This window comes from Staurois parvus, unplaced genomic scaffold, assembly GCF_062004578.1.
Source record: "Staurois parvus isolate SC_StPar_1 unplaced genomic scaffold, SC_StPar_1.0 ptg000913l, whole genome shotgun sequence".
In the NCBI taxonomy this organism is placed as follows: Eukaryota; Metazoa; Chordata; class Amphibia; order Anura; family Ranidae; genus Staurois; species Staurois parvus.
In genome coordinates, this window is record NW_028318709.1 from 608,293 (window position 1) to 628,516 (window position 20,224).

Consider the following 20,224-nt stretch of genomic DNA (forward strand, 5'->3'; position numbering starts at 1 on the left):
AAATTTGTATTAATGTGCATAAAGAAGCCAAGGAAAGATGGAGAAATCTCCAAAAGGCAACAAATTACAGATTACATTCTTATAATATGTCAACAAAAGTTAGATTTTATTTCCATCATTTACACTTTCAAAATAACAGAAAACAAAAAAATGGCGTCTGCAAAAGTTTGGGCCCCCTGCAGAATTTATAGCATGCACTGCCCCCTTTGCCAAGCTGAGACCTGCCAGTGTATGGATTGTTCTCAATCATCGTCTGGGAAGACCAGGTGATGTCAATCTCAAAGGTTTTAAATGCCCAGACTCATCTGACCTTGCCCCAACAATCAGCACCATGGCTTCTTCTAAGCAGTTGTCTAGAAAACTGAAACTGAAAATAGTTGACGCTCACAAAGCTGGAGAAGGCTATAAGAAGATAGCAAAGCGTTTTCAGATGTCAATATCCTCTGTTCGGAATGTAATTAAGAAATGGCAGTCATCAGGAACAGTGGAAGTTAAAGCAAGATCTGGAAGACCAAGAAAAATATCAGACAGAACAGCTCGCAGGATTGTGAGAAAAACAATTCAAAACCCACGTTTGACTGCACGATCCCTCCAGAAAGATCTGGCAGACACTGGAGTTGTGGTCACTATTCCACTATAAAGAGATACTTGTACAAATATGGTCTTCATGGAAGAGTCATCAGAAGAAAACCTCTTCTACGTCCTCACCACAAACATCATCGTTTGAACTTTGCAAATGAACATATAGACAAGCCTGATGCATTTTGGAAACAAGTTCTGTGGACCGATGAGGTTATAATTGAACTTTTTGGCAGGAATGAGCAAAGGTACGTTTGGAGAAGAAGGGGCACAGAATTTAATGAAAAGAACCTCTGTCCAACTGTGAAGCATGGGGTTGGATCAATCATGCTTTGGGGTTGTGTTGCAGCCAGTGGCACAGGGAACATCTCACGAGTAGAAGGAAAAATGGATTCAATAAAATTTCAGCAAATTTTGGATGGTAACTTGATGCCATCTGTGAAAAAGCTGAAGTTAAAGAGAGGATGGCTTCTACAAATGGATAATGATCCTAAACACACCTCGAAATCAACGTGGGATTACATCAAGAGGCGTAAACTGAAGGTTTTGCCATGGCCTTCACAATCTCCTGACCTCAACATAATTGAAAATCTATGGATAGACCTTAAAAGAGCCGTGCGACAGACAGCCCAGAAATCTCAAAGAACTGGAAGACTTTTGTAAGGAAGAATGGGCAAAGATACCTCAAACAAGAATTGAAAGACTCTTGGCTGGCTACAAAAAGCGTTTACAAGCTGTGATACTTGCCAAAGGGGGCAGTACAAGATATTAACTCTGCAGGGGGCCCAAACTTTTGCAGACGCCATTTTTTTGTTTTCTGTTATTTTGAAAGTGTAAATGATGGAAATAAAATCTAACTTTTGTTGACATATTATAAGAATGTCTAATCTGTAATTTGATGCCTTTTGGAGATTTTTCCATCTTTCCTTGGCTTCTTTATGCACATTAATACAAATTTTTAGCTGGGGTGCCCAAACTTTCGATCCCCACAGTAATGGCAAGGGGTGCTGGAGGGTCTATTTATGCTGGCTGCTGGGGGATCTGCTATCACTGGTGGGGATCTATTTTTGCATGGGTGTCTATTGTTGCTGTGGAGGTCTACTGCTGCTTTGTGGAGGATCTGTTATTGCTGAGGAGTCTTATCTTGCTGGGGAGGTCAACTGTTGCTGGGAGAGATCTACTGTTGACAGAGAGGTCTATTGTTGGTTGCTGCTGGAGGATCTATTGATTCTGGCTGCTGGGAGTCTATTGTTGCTGGGGTGGATCTACTACTGCTGGGGTTGCATTTTGTTGAGGGGGGTCCAGGGGTGCCCTTCTCACCAACTCATGGCAAAAGACCAACCAATCCCACGCTGTCACTTGCGTAACAATGTCACTCTCAGCTGCACCCGGCGCCAAGATTTTCCAGCCCGCGGAACCACAATCTAGATGCCAGCAGACTGAGAGTGACTATCATTGGGTTAAAGAGATTGTAAAGGCTCAAGGTTTTTCACCTTCATGTATTCTATGGTAAAAAAAACTACTCCCCCCCCCCTTCCCCCCTTAATACTTACCTGAGCCCTATCGCAAACCAGCCTTGGCTGTCCAGGGTCCTTGCCTCCTCATTGGCTAACACAATCTCATTGGCTGACTGGCTGTGATTGACAGCAGCGGAAGCCAATGGCTCAGCCAGTGAGGAGGCAGAAACCCGAGGCTGTTGTGCACATCGCCGAATGGGGCTCAGGTAAGTATTGAGGGGTTGTTGGGGGGCACTGCTGCACACAGAATACATGAAGGGAAAAAACCTTGCGCCTTAATTCAAAATTGACACCCGCACCATGTGATTGCAATGTGGTGCGGGAAAGGCACAGGAAATGCACAGGATCCGCAGCGTTTTCCCGCACCACGTCAGGGTGAACCCGGTCTTGGAGACAATTTCATCACTTTTTCAAAATAGGGTTTAAAGGATAAATTCACCTTTGGTAACATGTTACATGTTACACCCATATTCAGAGTGTAACATGTAACATGTGACCAATGGACCGCCCCCCCCCGCTCCTCATTGTCACAGCTAGCAAGGGATCTTCTTCCCCACCTGTAACGGTACTGACATCAGACTTCGCTTGGGTACTTCCATTAAACTACCGCTTCCCCGTCTGAACACCGACAACAGACACCACAGCCAACCATACAAGACTACATGACACCAGTTTTGAAGTAAACCAGGAAGTAGACTAGTTTATTTTAACACAGATACAAGATATATACACTCAGGGGACAATCCCCCCTCCCTGTATAATGACACAGGGCGGGGCAATCTACACTTAGTAACAAGAGACACACCAACAGACAGTCCCATCAGGAGGGAGGGCTGCTGGAGACACCCCCCACCAAGCTAATACACATGAACACATACATCCCATAATAGTTTGCTCCCAAGCAAGACACACAATAGAACAATGGGATGCAACCACATGACATCAAACAATCAACAACACCCACCCCAAGGTAAAAAACCTTCCATGTGCAGCAGTTTTCTAAGCCCCTTCTCAATCCAGCGATGTGCACTGGAGTCTCGACTATCCCGGGACTCCCTCTATTAATTGGCTGAGACAGAATCGGGAGCCACTGGCTCCCACTGCAGTCAATCACTGCCAGTGAGCCAATGAGAAGAGAGCAGGGGTGGGGCCGAGCCGTGACTCCATGCGTGAATGGACACACGGAGCAGTGGGTGCCCCCATAGCAAGCTGGAGAGAGGGGACAGGAGAGCCTGCGGGGGATCTGAGAAGAGGAGGATCTGGGTGCTCTGTGCAAAACTACAACACAGAGCAGGGAAGTATAGACATGTTTGTTATTTTTTCTTAGGAGAAAAAAAACCCTTTAGAATCACTTTAGACCCTCACCCTCCAGAGGAATTCCCCCTTTTCCTGACCCGGCCATTTTGTTTTCGTTACGGCGGTGCGGTACTTTAACTGACAATTGGACGGTGTTTTTGCTAGGTGATATCTCAGAACAATAAAGCATGGAGACATGGATGGACAGATGGATTCCAGGAAGTAATGGCTACATGAATCATCTGCCCTTACTTAAGATGGCCACAGCCAGAATTGTTAGGAGGGTGTTTTTGCTAGGTGATATCTCAGCAGAATAAAGCATGGAGACATGGATGGATTCCAAGAAGTAATTGCTACATGAAGCCCTTACTCAAGATGGCCACAGGTAGAAATGCTAGGTGGGTGTTTTTGCTAGGTAATATCTCAGAAAAATAAAGCATGGAGACATGGATGGACAGATGGATTCCAGGAAGTAATTGCTACACAAATCATATGCCCTTATTCAAGATGGCCACAGCCAGAAATGTTAGGAGGGTGTTTTTGCTAGATGATATCTCAGCAGAATAAAGCATGGAGACATGGATGGATTCCAGGAAGTAATGGCTACATGATGCCCTTACTCAAGATGGCCACAGCCAGAAATGCTAGGGGGTGTTTTTGCTAGGTTACTTTTCAGCAAAAATAAAGCATGGAGACATGGATGGATAGATGGATTCCAGGAAGTAATTGCTACGTGAATCATCTGCCCTTACTCAAGATGGCCTAGAGTTCTACCCGATATAAGAATAATGCAGACCAATGCCTTATTACACAGGACATATTTTTTTATAAGAAAAGTCCTAAAGCTGTTGTGACTTGTAGTTCTTTATTAGTTGTGTACACTCCGAGACTCCCCTTTTATCCTCTTTGTAGACCCTTTTCTGTCCTTTGAATTGCATGAACTAGAGACTGTGGCCGGGCTGCATAGGACTTTCCTTCCATTACTCCACACCTAGGGAATGGTGGGTTTGCATCTTTACTGCCCTCCACTTCACTGTCTTGTCTACGAAGATCCCTCACTGGTCCTCCAGGAGCATCCTAAATCAGTAGTGCTGTGCGCTGTTGTTTCCTCTATGGTTCTGCTGGGTAGTCTTTGTTGCACCAAGTCACTGTGATTCTGCTGAGCAATCACTATTGCACCTTACTGCTACCTCTGAATTCTGGACCTTGCTGGACCTAGCCTTGGCTCTACCTCGTTGCTTTTCGTGCACCAAGTGGACCTAAACTTTACCTAATGTAGAGTTTGGTTCCACTTTAAGGAATTCAAAGTAGCACCAAAACGGCCAACAATGATGGAACATCTACCGATGTAGAGCCACAAGTCTCAGCACCCCCTTCTCCAGGCACATTGGGGCAGACAGCTCCCTAGGTCCCTGGTCACAAGATGGAGTTGTTCTGGTGGAACGAGCTTTGGGTTGCACTTTCCATTGCCTCTCTCACCTCATCTCACAGCATGGAACATGGTGGCCGAGATTTCGATCCTCTGATGTGGAAGTCGGTGGGAACTCTTGGGTCCCGGTAGACATGTGTTGTGCTGTTCTGGAGAACGTTCTTCTATCGGCTGAGATCTCAACATGGAACCGAAGACACAAGATGGTCCCTTGTGATCCAAACCCTGCAAAGCATCTTCAGGCTTCCTATTGAGCGTTCTGCCCTTCCTGCACCTTCCTATTATATACAAGTTCAATGTGACTTCGGCCTCTGGAGACCTCTGGAGCTGAACAACCAGGATGAGGGGGGGATTTCTGACAGTCAGCAAACTTCACCATCCCAGGAGACGAGCTGCTTGTTAGCAAGTTTCAATGTGCTCAGAGATTAATTGGCTGAATGTGAAGTTGTAAATGTAAATGTCCATATCAGAGATGTACTGCTTGCTACATGGGGTGGTGGACACCAACCAGGATCAACTGTACAAGGGCAACCAAACTGATACAAGGCATGGAGGAGCTCAGCTATGAGGAGAGAGTAGAGGAATGGAATGTATAATACATAAGGGGGGATATGATCTCCATGTATAATACATAAGGGGGGATATGATCTCCATGTATAATACATAAGGGGGGATATGATCTCCATGTATAATACATAAGGGGGGGATATGATCTCCATGTATAATACATAAGGGGGGATATGATCTCCATGTATAATACATAAGGGGGGATATGATCTCCATGTATAATACATAAGGGGGATATGATCTCCATGTATAATACATAAGGGGGGGATATGATCTCCATGTAAAATACATAAGGGGGATATGATCACCATGTATAATACATATGGGGGGGATATGATCTCCATGTATAATACATAAGGGGGGATACGATCTCCATGTATAATACATAAGGGGGGATATGATCTCCATGTATAATACATAAGGGGGGGATACGATCTCCATGTATAATACATAAGGGGGGATATGATCTCCATGTATAATACATAAGGGGGGATATGATCTCCATGTATAATACATAAGGGGGGATATGATCTCCATGTATAATACATAAGGGGGGGATATGATCTCCATGTATAATACATAAGGGGGGATATGATCTCCATGTATAATACATAAGGGGGGATATGATCTCCATGTATAATACATAAGGGGGGGTATGATCTCCATGTATAATACATAAGGGGGATACGATCTCCATGTATAATACATATGGGGGATATGATCTCCATGTATAATACATAAGGGGGGATATGATCTCCATGTATAATACATAAGGGGGGATATGATCTCCATGTATAATACATAAGGGGGGATATGATCTCCATGTATAATACATAAGGGGGGGTATGATCTCCATGTATAATACATAAGGGGGGATATGATCTCCATGTATAATACATATGGGGGATATGATCTCCATGTATAATACATAAGGGGGGATATGATCACCATGTATAATACATAAGGGGGGATATGATCTCCATGTATAATACATAAGGGGGGGATATGATCTCCATGTATAATACATAAGGGGGGATATGATCTCCATGTATAATACATAAGGGGGGGATATGATCTCCATGTATAATACATAAGGGGGATATGATCTCCATGTATAATACATAAGGGGGGATATGATCTCCATGTATAATACATAAGGGGGGATATGATCTCCATGTATAATACATAAGGGGGGATATGATCTCCATGTATAATACATAAGGGGGGATATGATCTCCATGAATAATACATAAGGGGGGATATGATCTCCATGTATAATGCATAAGAGGGGATATGATCTCCATGTATAATACATAAGGGGGGGGGATATGATCTCTATGTATAAATACATCAGTGGTTCATATAGTGAACTCGGTGTAGTTATTCCCCCTGAGGTCATCACAGAGGACAAGGGGGCGCTCTTTACATCTGGAGGAAAAGAAATGTAATCTCCAAACACGGAAAGGTTTCTTCACAGTAAGAGCTGTGAGAATGTGGAATAGACTCCCTCAGAGTTGGTTGTGGCCAGCTCAGTGGATTGCTGTAGGAAAGTCCTGGATTCTTTCTTGGATACACAGAATATAACTGGATATAACATTTATAGGGAAAGTTGATCCAAGGAATATCCGATTGCCTCTCGGGGGGTCAGGAAGGAATTATTTTCCCTGCAGGAGAAAATTGGATCGGGCTGGGTTTTTTTTTTTTTTCTCTGGATCAACTGTGGGTGTAGGATTATAACTTTTTTTTTAATTGTTTAATCTGGATGGACTTTTGTCTTTCTTCCACCAGACTAACTATGTAACAGATCGATCCCTGCAGAGTCTCCTGAACAAGGAACAATGAATCCCCCCAAGATCAGTGCATATTCTGTTTGTTGGAACGATTGTAAATTCATGAAATTACGAACATTAAACCTCACCTCTTCGAGGTTGAAGAAGGGCCGGTCTTGAAAATCAGTTATGGCCAATTTGAAGGCTAACAGAGGAGGGATTGTCGAACAAAAGGCATTGGGGAGCTTGGCACTGCCATGGGGGACATGTATCAATGAAAAAAAAATACCATGCAGTCCACAAAGCCATATTGCAGAGACAATAGCCAGACATAAAGCACAGTGCCTGGATAGTATGTACAGCTGCTTGATTGCCCACATGGAAGAAAAATATATTTGAAATATATTTTTTTTAAATAGACTTCCCAAATATATTGACATATATTTGAAATGCTACAATTTTGGCCGTATTCAATATATTAAAAAAAAAAAAAAAAATATATATATATATATATATATATATATATATATATATATATATATATATACTGCATGTTGAAATGCATTTTTATTACAAAATATATGAAAAATATTTTTAAAAATACATCTAAAATATACTGTGTGTCTTTAAAAATGCAAATCTACATCTTTGGAATGCATTTACAAATATATGTAAAAATATATGTTAAAACAACTTTTTTATATGTTAAAAAAATTCTGAAGAATGGGTGGGTGAGGCAGTAAGGACGGGTAGGTGAGTCAGTATGGGGTGGGTGGGTGGGTGAGGCAGTAAGGGGGAGTAGGTGAGGCAGTATGAGGGGTGCATGAGACAGTATTGGGGGTAAAGTGAACTAGTATGGGGGGTAGGTGAGGCAGTATGAGGGTTGGGTGAGGCAGTATGGGGAGGTAAGTGAGGCAGTATGAGGACTGGGTGAGGCAGTATGAGGGATAGAAGAGTCAGTATGGGGGTGGGGTGAGTGAGCCAGTATGCGAGGTGGGAGAGGCAGTATGAGTGGGTAGGCCAGGAAGTAAGGAGAGGTAGGTGAGGCAGAAAGAAGGGGTAGATGAGACAGTAAGGGGGAGTAGGTGAGGCAGTAGGAGGGTTGGGTGAGGCAGTATGGGGGGGTAAGTGAGGCAGTATTAGGGTTGAGCGAGGCAGTATGAGGGATAGATGAGTCAGCATGGGGGTGGGTGAGGCAGTATGGGAGGTGGGTGAGGTGGTATGAGTGGGAAGGTGAGGCAGTAAAGGGGGGTAGGTAAGGCAGTATGAGGGTTGGGTAAGCCAGTATGAGGAATAGGTGAGGCAGTATGAGAGATGGGTGAGGCAGTATTGGGGGTAGAGTGAAGCAGTATGAGGGGCAGGTGAGGAAGTAAGGGGGAGTAGGTGAGGCAGTATTTGGGGTAAAGTGAATCAGTATGGGGGTAAGTGAAGCAGTATGAGGGTTGGGTGAGGCAGTATGAGGGATAGATGAGTCAGTTTGGGGGTGAGGTGGGTGAGGCAGTATGAGTGGGTAGGTGAGGCAGTAAGGGGAGGTAGGTGAGGCAGTAAGGAGGAGTAGGTGAGGCAGTGTGAGGGGTGCATAAGGCAGTATTGAGGATAAAGTGAACCAGTACGAGGGGTAGGTGAGGCAGTATGGGGGTTGGATAAGGCAGTATGAGGGTTGGGTGAGGCAGTATGGGGGTGGGGTGGGTGAGGCAGTATGGGGAGGTAGGTGTAGCAGTATGAGGGTTGGGTGAGGCAGTATGGGGGTGGGGTGGGTGAGGCAGTATGGGGGGGAGGTAGGTGTGGCAGTATGAGGGTTGGGTGAGGCAGTATGAGGGATAGATGAGTCAGTATGGGGGCGGGGTGCGTGAGGCAGTATGGGGAGGTAGGTGAGGCAGTATGAGGAATAGGTGAGTCAGTATGGGGGTGTGTGTGAGGCAGGATTGGGGGTAGAGTGAGGCAGTATGAGTGGTAGGTGAGGCAGTATGAGTGGTAGGTGAGGCAGTATGAGTGGTAGGTGAAGCAGCATGAGGGTTGGGTGAGGCAGTATGGGGGGAGGGGGTGTGAAGCAGTATGCGTGGGTAGGCCAGGAAGTAAGGGGAGGTAGGTGAGGTAGAAAGGAGGGGTAGATGAGACAGTAAGGGGGAGTAGGTGAGGCAGTAGGAGGGGTGCATGAGGCAGTATGGGGGGGTAAATTAGGCAGTATGAGGGTTGAGAGAGGCAGTATGAGGGATAGATGAGTCAGTATGGGGGTGGGTGAGGCAGTATGGGAGGTGGGTGAGGTGGTATGAGTGAGAAGGTGAGGCAGTAAAGGGGGGTAGGTGAGGCAGTATGAGGGTTGAGTGAGGCAGTATGAGGGGTAGGTAAGGCAGTATGAGGGGTGTGTGAGGAAGTATACGGGGTGTGTGAGGCAGTATTGGAGGTAAAGTGAACAAGTATGTGGAGTAGGTGAGGCAGTATGAGGGTTGGGTGAGGCAGTATGGGGAGGTAAGTGAGGCAGTATGAGGATTGGGTGAGGCAGTATGAGGTATAGAAGAGTCAGTATGGGGGTGGGGTGAGTGAGCCAGTATGGGAGGTGGGTGAGGCAGTATGAGTGGATAGGCCAGGAAGTAAGGGGAGGTAGGTGAGGCAGAAAGGAGGGGTAGATGAGACAGTAAGGGGGAGTAGGTGAGGCAGTAGGAGGGGTGCATGAGGCAGTATGGGGGGGTAAGTGAGGCAGTATGAGGGTTGGGTGAGGCAGTATGGGGGGATAGGTGAGGCCGTGTGAGGGGTGCATAAGGCAGTATTGGGGATAAAGTGAACCAGTACGAGGGGTAGGTGAGGCAGTATGGGGGTTGGGTAAGGCAGTATGAGGGTTGGGTGAGGCAGTATGGGGGTGGGGTGGGTGAGGCAGTATGGGGAGGTAGGTGTGGCAGTATGAGGGTTGGGTGAGGCAATATGAGGGATAGATGAGTCAGTATGGGGGTGGGTGAGGCAGTATGGGAGGTGGGTGAGGTGGTATGAGTGGGAAGGTGAGGCAGTAAAGGGGGGTAGGTGAGGCAGTAAAGGGGGGTAGGTGAGGCAGTATGAGGGTTGAATGAGGCAGTATGAGGGGTAGGTAAGGCAGTAATGAGGGTTGGGTAAGGCAGTATGAGGAATAGGTGAGGCAGTATGAGAGATGGGTGAGGCAGTATTGGGGGTAGAGTGAAGCAGTATGAGGGGTAGGTGAGGAAGTAAGGGGGAGTAGGTGAGGCAGTATTTGGGGTAAAGTGAATCAGTATGGGGGTAAGTGAAGCAGTATGAGGGTTGGGTGAAGCAGTATGAGGGATAGATGAGTCAGTATGGGGGTGAGGTGGGTGAGGCAGTATGAGTGGGTAGGTGAGGCAGTAAGGGGAGGTAGGTGAGGCAGTAAGGAGGAGTAGGTGAGGCCGTGTGAGGGGTGCATAAGGAAGTATTGGGGATAAAGTGAACCAGTACGAGGGGTAGGTGAAGCAGTATGGGGGTTGGGTAAGGCAGTATGAGGGTTGGGTGAGGCAGTATGGGGGTGGGGTGGGTGAGGCAGTATGGGGAGGTAGGTGTAGCAGTATGAGGGTTGGGTGAGGCAGTATGAGTGGTAGGTGAGGCAGTATGGGGGGGGGGGTGAGGCAGTATGGGGAGGTAGGTGAGGCAGTATGAGGAATAGGTGAGTCAGTATGGGGGTGTGTGAGGCAGGATTGGGGGTAGAGTGAGGCAGTATGAGTGGTAGGTGAGGCGGTATGAGTGGTAGGTGAGGCAGAATGGGGGTGGGTGAGGCAGTATGGGGGTGGGTGAGGCAGTATGGGGAGGTAGGTGAGGCAGTATGGGGGTGGGTGAGTCAGTATGGGGAGGTAGGTGAGGCAGTATGAGGAATAGGTGAGTCAGTATGGGGGGAGGGGGTGTGAGGCAGTATGAGGAATAGGTGAGTCAGTATGGGGGGAGGGGGTGTGAGGCAGTATGAGGAATAGGTGAGTCAGTATGGGGGGAGGGGGTGTGAGCCAGTATGCATGGGTAGGCCCCTTTTTTAACTATTATTAGCTTTGAAATCGAGATTCACCACCCCCCATAGACTTCAACGGGGTTCCATGCTACGCTTGGGGGGGGGTTGTGGATTTCAATTGGGATTTTATAAGGTCTTGCAAACCCAACATGGCAGATTTGCTCAGTCAAGTATTCTTGGTATCTAAACAGGATCCCGCTGACAGATCTCACTGATACATCTCACCCAGGATACATATCAGCCCCGTCCTGAATATTACAAGGCTTTTCTAGTGGACTTTTTTTTTGGGGGGGGGGGTCACTTCAGACAATTGATCAGGGCAGGATCCAGCATGTCTGACCTGGGGGTGCAGTAAAAAAAAAAAAGTTAGGGGGCGTAATGGCAACACTGTGTGTGAGTCTCTTACAGTCTTCCACATGATGTCACCACCTGGGGAGCACTCTTATGTATTAGGCTGTCGTTAAATTGGGGTGATTAAGCAGAACTGTGCCCCCTTATACAGATGTCCCTGTTAGAGTCCCCTTTTACATGAGGAGTAATCATCAGAGTCCCTCTGTGCATCATGGCTACTCCACCTTAATCGGTGTCCCCATCAGAGTGCCCCCTTACATCATGTGTCCCCATCAGAGTGCCCCCTTACATCACTTTCCCCAATAGAGTCCCCCTTACATCAGGTATCCCCATCAGAGTGCCCCTTTACATCAGGTGTCCCCATCAGAGTGCCTCCTTTACATCAGGTGACCCTATCAGAGTGCCCCCTTACATCACTTTCCTCAGCAGAGTCCCCCTTACATCAGATATCCCCATCAGAGTGCCCCCTTGAATCAGGTGTCCCTATCAGAGTGCCCCCTTACATCACTTTCCCCAGTAGAGTCCCCCTTACAACAGGTATCCCCATCAGAGTGCCCCCTTACATCAGGTGTCCCTATCAGAGTGCCCCCTTACTTTAGGAGACCCCATCAGAGTGCCCCCTTACATCACTTTCCCCAGTAGAGTCCCCCTTACAACAGGTATCCCTATCAGAGTGCCCCTTACATCAGGTGTCCCTATCAGAGTGCCCCCTTACTTTAGGAGACCCCATCACAGTGCCCCCTTACATCACTTTCCCCAGTAGAGTCCCCCTTACATCAGGTATCCCCAACAGAGTGCCCCTTACATCAGGTGTCCCCATCAGAGTGCTTCCTTTACATCAGGTGTCCCCATCAGAGTGCCCCCTTACATCAGGTGTCCCTATCAGAGTGCCCCCTTACTTTAGGAGACCCCATCAGAGTGCCCCCTTACATCACTTTCCCCAGTAGAGTCCCCCTTACAACAGGTATCCCCAACAGAGTGCCCCTTACATCAGGTGTCCCCATCAGAGTGCTTCCTTTACATCAGGTGTCCCCATCAGAGTGCCCCCTTACATCAGGTGCCCCCATCAGTGTGCTTCTTTACATAAACTATTCACATTAACCTGGCTAATGAATCAGTGGATGCACTCTCAGACCCCTGCTAAAATATGGGGGGGGCACAGTGCAACCCCAGCACCCCCTTATATCCGGCCCTTCAATCGATCCATTGTCCAGAAGCTGAATTTTCGCTGAATACTGAATATTAACAGGTATGCAGTGTATATGTGTGCATGGAAGCGTGTTCTGAGCAGCTTTTACTGCCAGATGATTGGTGGGGCAGGCTTGGCGGTTGCAGAATCTAAGACGTCGGAGCTCCTGGAGCTTTTTCACCCACTAAGGTCTGTAAATTTTATAGAGAAAAAAAAAAACAACAGCAGGTGGCAACACAATGTTAGTGTGTGAGAGAAGGCGAGGTTGGCCAGATTCAGGTTGATAGCTGCTCAAATGGCCTCTCTTTCCAGAAGTGTTGTGCTGAAGACCATCCATGAACACTCAACATGGGGAATCTTGAAGAGGAAGGACTACAGTAGAAGATACGCTGTAAGAGGGGCTTCGTGGTTAGTTGGTCTGGCACCACTGCACAAGTCCCTACCCCCATTCCAGTCCTGCTAGAACACTGTCCCTCCTGCTGAGGGCAAACCCTCCACCATCTTGCACCCTGCTACTTGCCATAGGCCTCCACATGACATTCCTGGCCAGAGACCTCTGTATCCCCAAGGAGGAAATGTCCACACAAGAAGTAGTTTTGCTGCACTTTACTGGTGATATTCAGGAAATGCTACTACAGTCACATCACATGGACATTCTTGAGTCTCATTACACAGCCAATCACATTTAGTGGATGTTCCGCAGTAGTCACAGGCGAAAGCTTGCACAACACCTCAGCACCTATCTGTCCTTCAGTCTGGGTCATTATTGGTCACAGGACTGTGCTCTCTGTAGTCACCTCCTTGTTAGGTACATCTCTCCCAGGAACCCACCAGTGAAGCAGCTTCACACAACCCTGGCCTGAAAGTCCTTTGGCAATCTGCCCTAGCCCCCACCTTCATAAGGGACAGAAAGACTACAGCCGGCTCCTCCTGCATAAAGGTCCACCCCACTCGACCTCCTGGCCATAGACCTCTGTATTCCCCTAGGAAGAAATGTCCACACAAGAAGTAGTTTTGCTGCACTTTACTGGTGATATTCAGGAAATGGTACTACAGTCACATCACATGGACAATCTGGAGTCACGTTACACAGTCAATCACATTTAGTGGACGTTCTGCAGTAGTCACACGCGAAAGCATGCGCAGAACCTCAGCACCTATCTATCTGGGTCAATATTGGTCACAGGACTGTGCTCTCTGTAGTCACCTTCTTGCTAGCTACATCTCTCCAAGGAACCCACCAGTGAAGCAGCTTCACACAGCCCTGGCCTGAAAGTCCTTTGGCAGTCTGCCCTAGCCCTCACCTTCATAACGGACAGAAAGACTACAGCCGGCTCCTCCTGCATACAGGTCCACCCCAATCAACCTCCTGCCCTGTCCAGGGCCTACATGTGGTAGTTATATCCACATAGCTGTGGGGTGTTTGGCTCCCATGCCCCAAGTTTGTGTGATCCGCTGACTCATCTGACTTGTATATGGGTGCTGACTCCCCTCTGACATCACTGCAGGAGGGCTCTACCTAAAAGGGGTGTCAGGTAATGCCTATCAGAGGTTTGGCTTACAGAAATGCGCAACATTCCCAGCAGAATGGTGATCAGGTGCACTCATGGAATGTGCACGGGTACGAGCAGAAGCAAAGGGCATGCACTTGGTGTGTTGGCTCTAGATGGACTATTTAAGGATGCTTCTGCTCATGTTTTCAGCTGTTCCCTGCCCCCTGCTACTACTCTGCTCGTTCCCTTGTTGCTGACCCGGCTTGCCTCTGGCCTGAACTTGGATCCTACTTCTGCCTTGTAGCCAGTTCCTGACTCCCTGTCCACGGAGTGACTGAAGCCGTATCAACATTGGAAAGCCAGACTAGTTTACTGCAGGTGGCAGGGGATTCTCAGTAGGTGGATCAGAGTTGTCAAGAATTCCCATGTCCCGGAAATGTAGCACTGGATCTTTTCCCAAGCCCATCTGGTAGCCGTAGATATAGACTGTTTTGTGTGGCTGCACAACGAGTGCTATGGTTTCTTCAACTTCAGTGGTCTCGTTCCAACTTTCCTTTCTTGACCACATCTCTGCCTTATGATTCTGTACCTCGCTGCTGAACTCTGTTATCCCTGTGACCACGCTTCTGTCCTGGCTCTGTTCTCAGATCCTGTCCGAGTGTCTACCTGGCTGCCATCTGCTCAATACCAGGAGTTCCTGTTTCAAGTCTGTTGGGAGATCTGACAAGCCTCACATCTGGAATCTGCAGTCTATGTGGAGTGCCCCTTGATCTTCGACTGGATCTCCATGCACAGTTACTGTTCCTGACCTGATGTTCTGCCAACCTGCCTGGGAACTAATCACTCGTGTTCCTCCTGTCCCTCTGTACCCTCTATCCCTCTGTTCCATCTTAACCTGGACCTAGGCTGGAGTTACAAGAGAGGCCAACCTCGTCATTTCAGTCTCCAATCAGGTATGTGACAAGGGGTCTAGAACCCATGACACTGGCAGCTGTAACCAAACACTTTTCTGGTACCTAACTGCACCTGTCTACAAGCTGGGGTACCTCCTGTCTACAAAGAGAAGAAAATAGGACTACGAGGTTCACCAGCCCACCAGCACTGGATGACTGAAGATTGGAAAGTTTTGGCTGCTTTGATGGATCCCAAGTTCTTCTGCGAGTTGCAACTTTACACATGCCATAGATCCTTGGAGATAAGCTGAAATTGGAGATTTGGAGCACAATGGTGTACCTGGCCAATCGGTTAGAACTGCATGATGGTGTTGGGGGGGGTCTAGCTGTATCATATTGGAATCATGAAACTCAGTAAAAATATCAACTTAATAAAAGGAGAAGCAGACACAACTTAAAATGTACTAATCAGATGGACCAACAATACAAATAGCAACAGTTGTCAATCATACTTTCAAGCTAACATTTTTTTTAAAAGTACCAGAGATAATCTTCTTGATCTCCTCGGTCCTCAGACAGTATATGAAAGGGTTGGCTAAGTGTGGCAGATAGGATTGTAGGACAATGATGAAGACCCCCAGGTCGGGATTGAGGACCAACTTTACAAAATTGGCAATGTAGACAAACACCCGCGGGACATAAAACAGGGCGTTCACAAATAAATGCGTCACACATGTCTTAAACGCCTTTCTCCAGCCACTTGAATGGCTCAATGAAAAAACAGAAAGCAAGATGGCGATGTAGGATAACATGATGAGGGCTAGAGTCCCGAAAAGAACCACCAAGGCTACAGTCAAAAGAATTTCTCGAGTGGAATTAACGTCGGCATAGGCCAAGCGCAAGATGGTTGAGCTGTTGCAGAAGAAGCTGACGATCTTGTTTGGACCACAGAATGGGTATTTGGAAATTATTATGAGGTCTAAGGTGATAACAGCAGCGGAGAACCACATAAAACCGCAGCTAAACAGGATCGCTTTGTAGGTAACTGTAGACGAATATCTCAGTGGATTGCAGATAGCAATGTAGCGGTCAAACGCCATCAACATGAGGATAAATGAGTCCACTACAGCCAGCCAATGGACCAGATGCATTTGCACAAAGCAGGCGAGGAAGGATATTTTGCCACCATCGAACCAATACTTGCCAATCATTTTAGGCAAGGTAGCCGCGTCAAAGAGAAAGTCAGAAAATGCCAAGTTGGCGATTAGAATGTACATGGGCTCATGCAGCTTCTCCTTTAGGATGATCACAATGAAAACGGTGCCGTTGGTGATAAACATTATGTTGTATATAATGAATAAAAAGAAGGACATCAGCGTATGGAACTTCTGAGGGACTCCTGGGAAACCAGTAAGTTCAAATTCAAAATTAGTGGTTTGGTTGTCCATCTGTATACGTCAGCAAACTGTGAGTAGAGAAGGTCTGAGGAGATAAAATAAAAGATAGAAAACAGAAGATAAACCATGAGTAGGTCTACTTTATATGGCCAAATTTATGTGGATACACCATTCAAATTATGGAGTTCAAGTGTTCCCTGTGAAGGGTAGTGGTAAGATTCAGATCAGCTTCCGTTCCCATTGGGGCTTCCCTTCCCATTGGGGAGCAGTTTGAACATCCTTCCTCTTCTCCCAAGGTTGATGCACAACCCAGCACTGCATGCCTACCTTTGGGAGCACCCTTGCTAGCTTGGAATTATGAATATACTTTGTCATAGAGAGTTCCATCCAAAAACTAAAGGACCCTAAAGCTGGCTGGACTGGGTTTAATACTACTGGTCTCCAGGACAAGGACCTCATTGAACACAGGCAGAATTTCAGCTGGGCTGCCTGGGAGGGCAGCAGCCCTTCAGGATGGGAACTTCTCCAGGACAAGGACAGAGCTGCCTCAGTTCCCCAAATAATTTTGCACTCCCCAGCCACCTACTGGGTACCCTCTCCCAGGGATTGGCTGGGACCACATAAATATTCAGTAGGGTAGTAATGGACTTTGTAATTCCTTTAGTGAGGCCTTTTTGGTTGTTCTTATAATAGTTTTTCATATTTTCGGTTATTTGGCCTTCGCCACAGAAAGGGCCCACTGAATTATACCAGGTTTCCTTTCCCAGTTTAGTGCAGCAGCCAGGCACACAGCAACAGTCACTCGTTGGGTTCATTAAACTGTCTAGGGCAGGGGTACTTAGCCTGTGGCCTTCTGAGCTCTCTGATGTGGCCCTTGATCTCAAACCAGGGAAGCTCATGCCAATAGTCGGCAACCCATTGAATGTGATCTGGGCTTGCCGATCCACCATCCCAGAGCATCAGAGTACATTGTGTGGTGGCATATACAGGACCCGATCTCTTTCATTTCCCTCCTGTAACCTCTGAAAGCTTCTCCTTCTCTCCCTCATGCCGGCATTCAGCGGCTGCAAGAGAAAATGTTCATTGTGCTATTCAAAATAACAAAAATTTAAATTCTGAACCATTTAGTTTGATTGTGGCCCTCGACTGTTTACCAAATCACTTAAATGGCTCTTCAAAAGGTTGAGCACACCTGGTCTAGGGGTTCCTTTTCTTTTGAATTTATTGCTGAATAACGTAAGATGCAGGGAGCCATGGAATACTCCAGAAACCCTGAGCCACTCCTAGCAACAGTCCCTTCGGTGGTAGCCCAGAAATGGACAGCACTGAGACACCATATGCAACGTTCCAGGTTACGCAAAAATTTGCCTTAGCGCACAAGGGGTTGCAGCAGCAGCAGTCACCAGAATCCTGCACACAGGTCTGTACTCACCATGTCCCAGGATACTCGGATGCCACCTTCCAACATCCAACAGATTTTTCCTTAGTGAACTCTCGAGGCTGGATCGTCAGAAATATCCCTTATAAAGCTGCAGTGAATCTCAGCAAGTAGGCCCCCCAGCTCAGCAGAAGCTACGACCTCGCTGAACACTGGCAGAATTTCAGCTGGGCTGCCTGGGAGGGCAACAGCCCTTCTGGATGGGAAGTTCTCCTCCAGGACAAAGACCTCGCTGAACACAGACAGAATTTCAGCTGGGCTGCCTGGGAGGGCAGAAGCCCTTCAGGATGGGAACGTCTCCTCCAGGACAAGAACCTTATTGAACACAGGCAGAATTTCAGCTGAGCTGCCTGGGAGGGCAGCAGCCCTTCAGGATGGGAAGTTCTCCTCCAGGACAAGGACCTCACTGAACATAGACAGAATTTCAGTTGACCTGCCTGGGAGGGCAACAGCCCTTCAGGATGGGAACTTCTCCAGCACAAGGACCTCACTGAACACAGGCAGAATTTCAGTTGACCTGCCTGGGAGGGCAGCAGCCCTTCATAATGGGAACTTCTCCAGCACAAGAACCTTATTGAACACAGACAGAATTTCAGTTGACCTGCCTGGAAGGGCAACAGCCCTTCAGGATGGGAACTTCTCCTCCAGGACAAGAACCTTACTAAACACAGGCAGAATTTCAACTGAGCTGCCTGGGAGGGCAACAGCCCTTCAGGATGGAACTTCTCCTCCAGGACAAGGATCTACAGTAACTGAACACAGGTAGCATTTCAGCTGGGCTGCCATGGAGGGCAGCAACCCTTCAGGATGGAAGTACTCCTCCAAGACAAGGACCTCACTGAACACAGGCAGAATTTCAGCTTGGCTGCCTGGTAGGGCAGCAGCCCTTCAGGATGGGAACGTCTCCTCCAGGACAAGAACCTCACTGAACACAGGCAGAATTTCATCTGAGCTGCCTGGGAGGGCAGCAGCCCTTCATAATGGGAACTTCTCCAGCACAAGAACCTTATTGAACACAGACAGAATTTCAGTTAACCTGCCTGGGAGGGCAACAGCCCTTCACGATGGGAACTTCTCCTCCAGGACAAGAACCTCACTAAACACAGGTAGCATTTCAGCTGGGCTGCCATGGAGGGCAGCAACCCTTCAGGATGGAAGTTCTCCTCCAAGACAAGAACCTCACTGAATACAGGCAAACTTTCAGCTGGGCTGCCTGGGAGGACAGCAGCTCCTCAGGATGGAAGTTCTCCTCCAAGACAAGGACCTCACTGAACACAGGCAGAATTTCAGCTGGGCTGCCTGGGAGGGCAGCAGCCCTTCAGGATGGGAACTTCTCCTGCAGGACAAGGACCTCACTGAACACAGGCAGAATTTCAGCTGAGCTGCCTGGGAGGGCAGCAGCCCTTCAGGATGGGAACTTCTCCTCCAGGACAAGGACCTCACTGAACACAGGCAGAATTTCAGTTGGGCTGCCTGGGAGGGCAATAACCCTTCAGGATGGGAACTTATCTTCCAGGACAAGGACCTCACTGAACACAGGCAGAATTTCAGCTGGGTTGCCTGGGAGGGCAGCAGCCCTTCAGGATGGGAAGTTCTCCTCCAGGACAAGGACCTCACTGAACACAGACAGAATTTCAGTTGACCTGCCTGGGAGGGCAACAGCCCTTCAGGATGGGAACTTCTCCAGCAAAAGGACCTCACTGAACACAGGCAGAGTTTCAGCTGGGCTGCCTGGGAGGGCAGCAGCCCTTCAGGATGGGAACTTCTCCTCCTGGACAAGGACCTCACTGAACACTGGGAGAATTTCAGTTGGGCTGCCTGGGAGGGCAACAGCCCTTCAGGATGGGAACTTCTCCAAAGACAGGGCTGCCTCAGTTCCCCAAATAATTATGCACTCCCCAGCCCCCCACTGGGTACCCTCTCCTAGGGATTGGCTGGGACCACATAAATATTAAGGTTGTAGATTTGACTCTCCCAACCTACAACATTTCAGAACCCTCTAGAAGGCAGGAGGAAGCAGACAAACTTGCAACAAACTGCTCCACTGATTACCCACTTGAAGACCAGACCTTCTCTGACACTTTTTGTTTGCATTTAAAAATAAAATCTGTATTTTTTTTTGCTAGAAAATTACTTTTTACCCCTTTAACATTATATATATATACAGTCAGGTCCATAAATATTGGGACATCGACACAATTCTAACATTTTTGGCTCTATACACCACCTCAATGGATTTTAAATTAAACGAACAAGATGTGCTTTAACTGCAGACTGTCAGCTTTAATTTGAGGGTATTTACATCCAAATCAGGTGAACGGTGTAGGAAT

The 20,224-nt window shown here is 47.5% G+C and overlaps 1 protein-coding gene across 1 annotated transcript; it reads right to left on the bottom strand.

Moving 5' to 3' along the window:
• Positions 1 to 15,565: 15,565 nt before the first annotated feature.
• Positions 15,566 to 16,507, bottom strand: LOC149442097 (olfactory receptor 1M1-like). The gene has a single exon (XM_089656523.1). The coding sequence runs from the start codon at positions 16,505 to 16,507 to the stop codon at positions 15,566 to 15,568; it is 942 nt and encodes a 313-aa protein (XP_089512649.1).
• Positions 16,508 to 20,224: the final 3,717 nt, after the last annotated feature.

Coding starts and splice junctions, on each gene's coding strand:
- LOC149442097 (XM_089656523.1), bottom strand. CDS start 16,507: ATGGACAACCAAACCACTAATTTTGAATTTGAACTTACTGGTTTCCCA.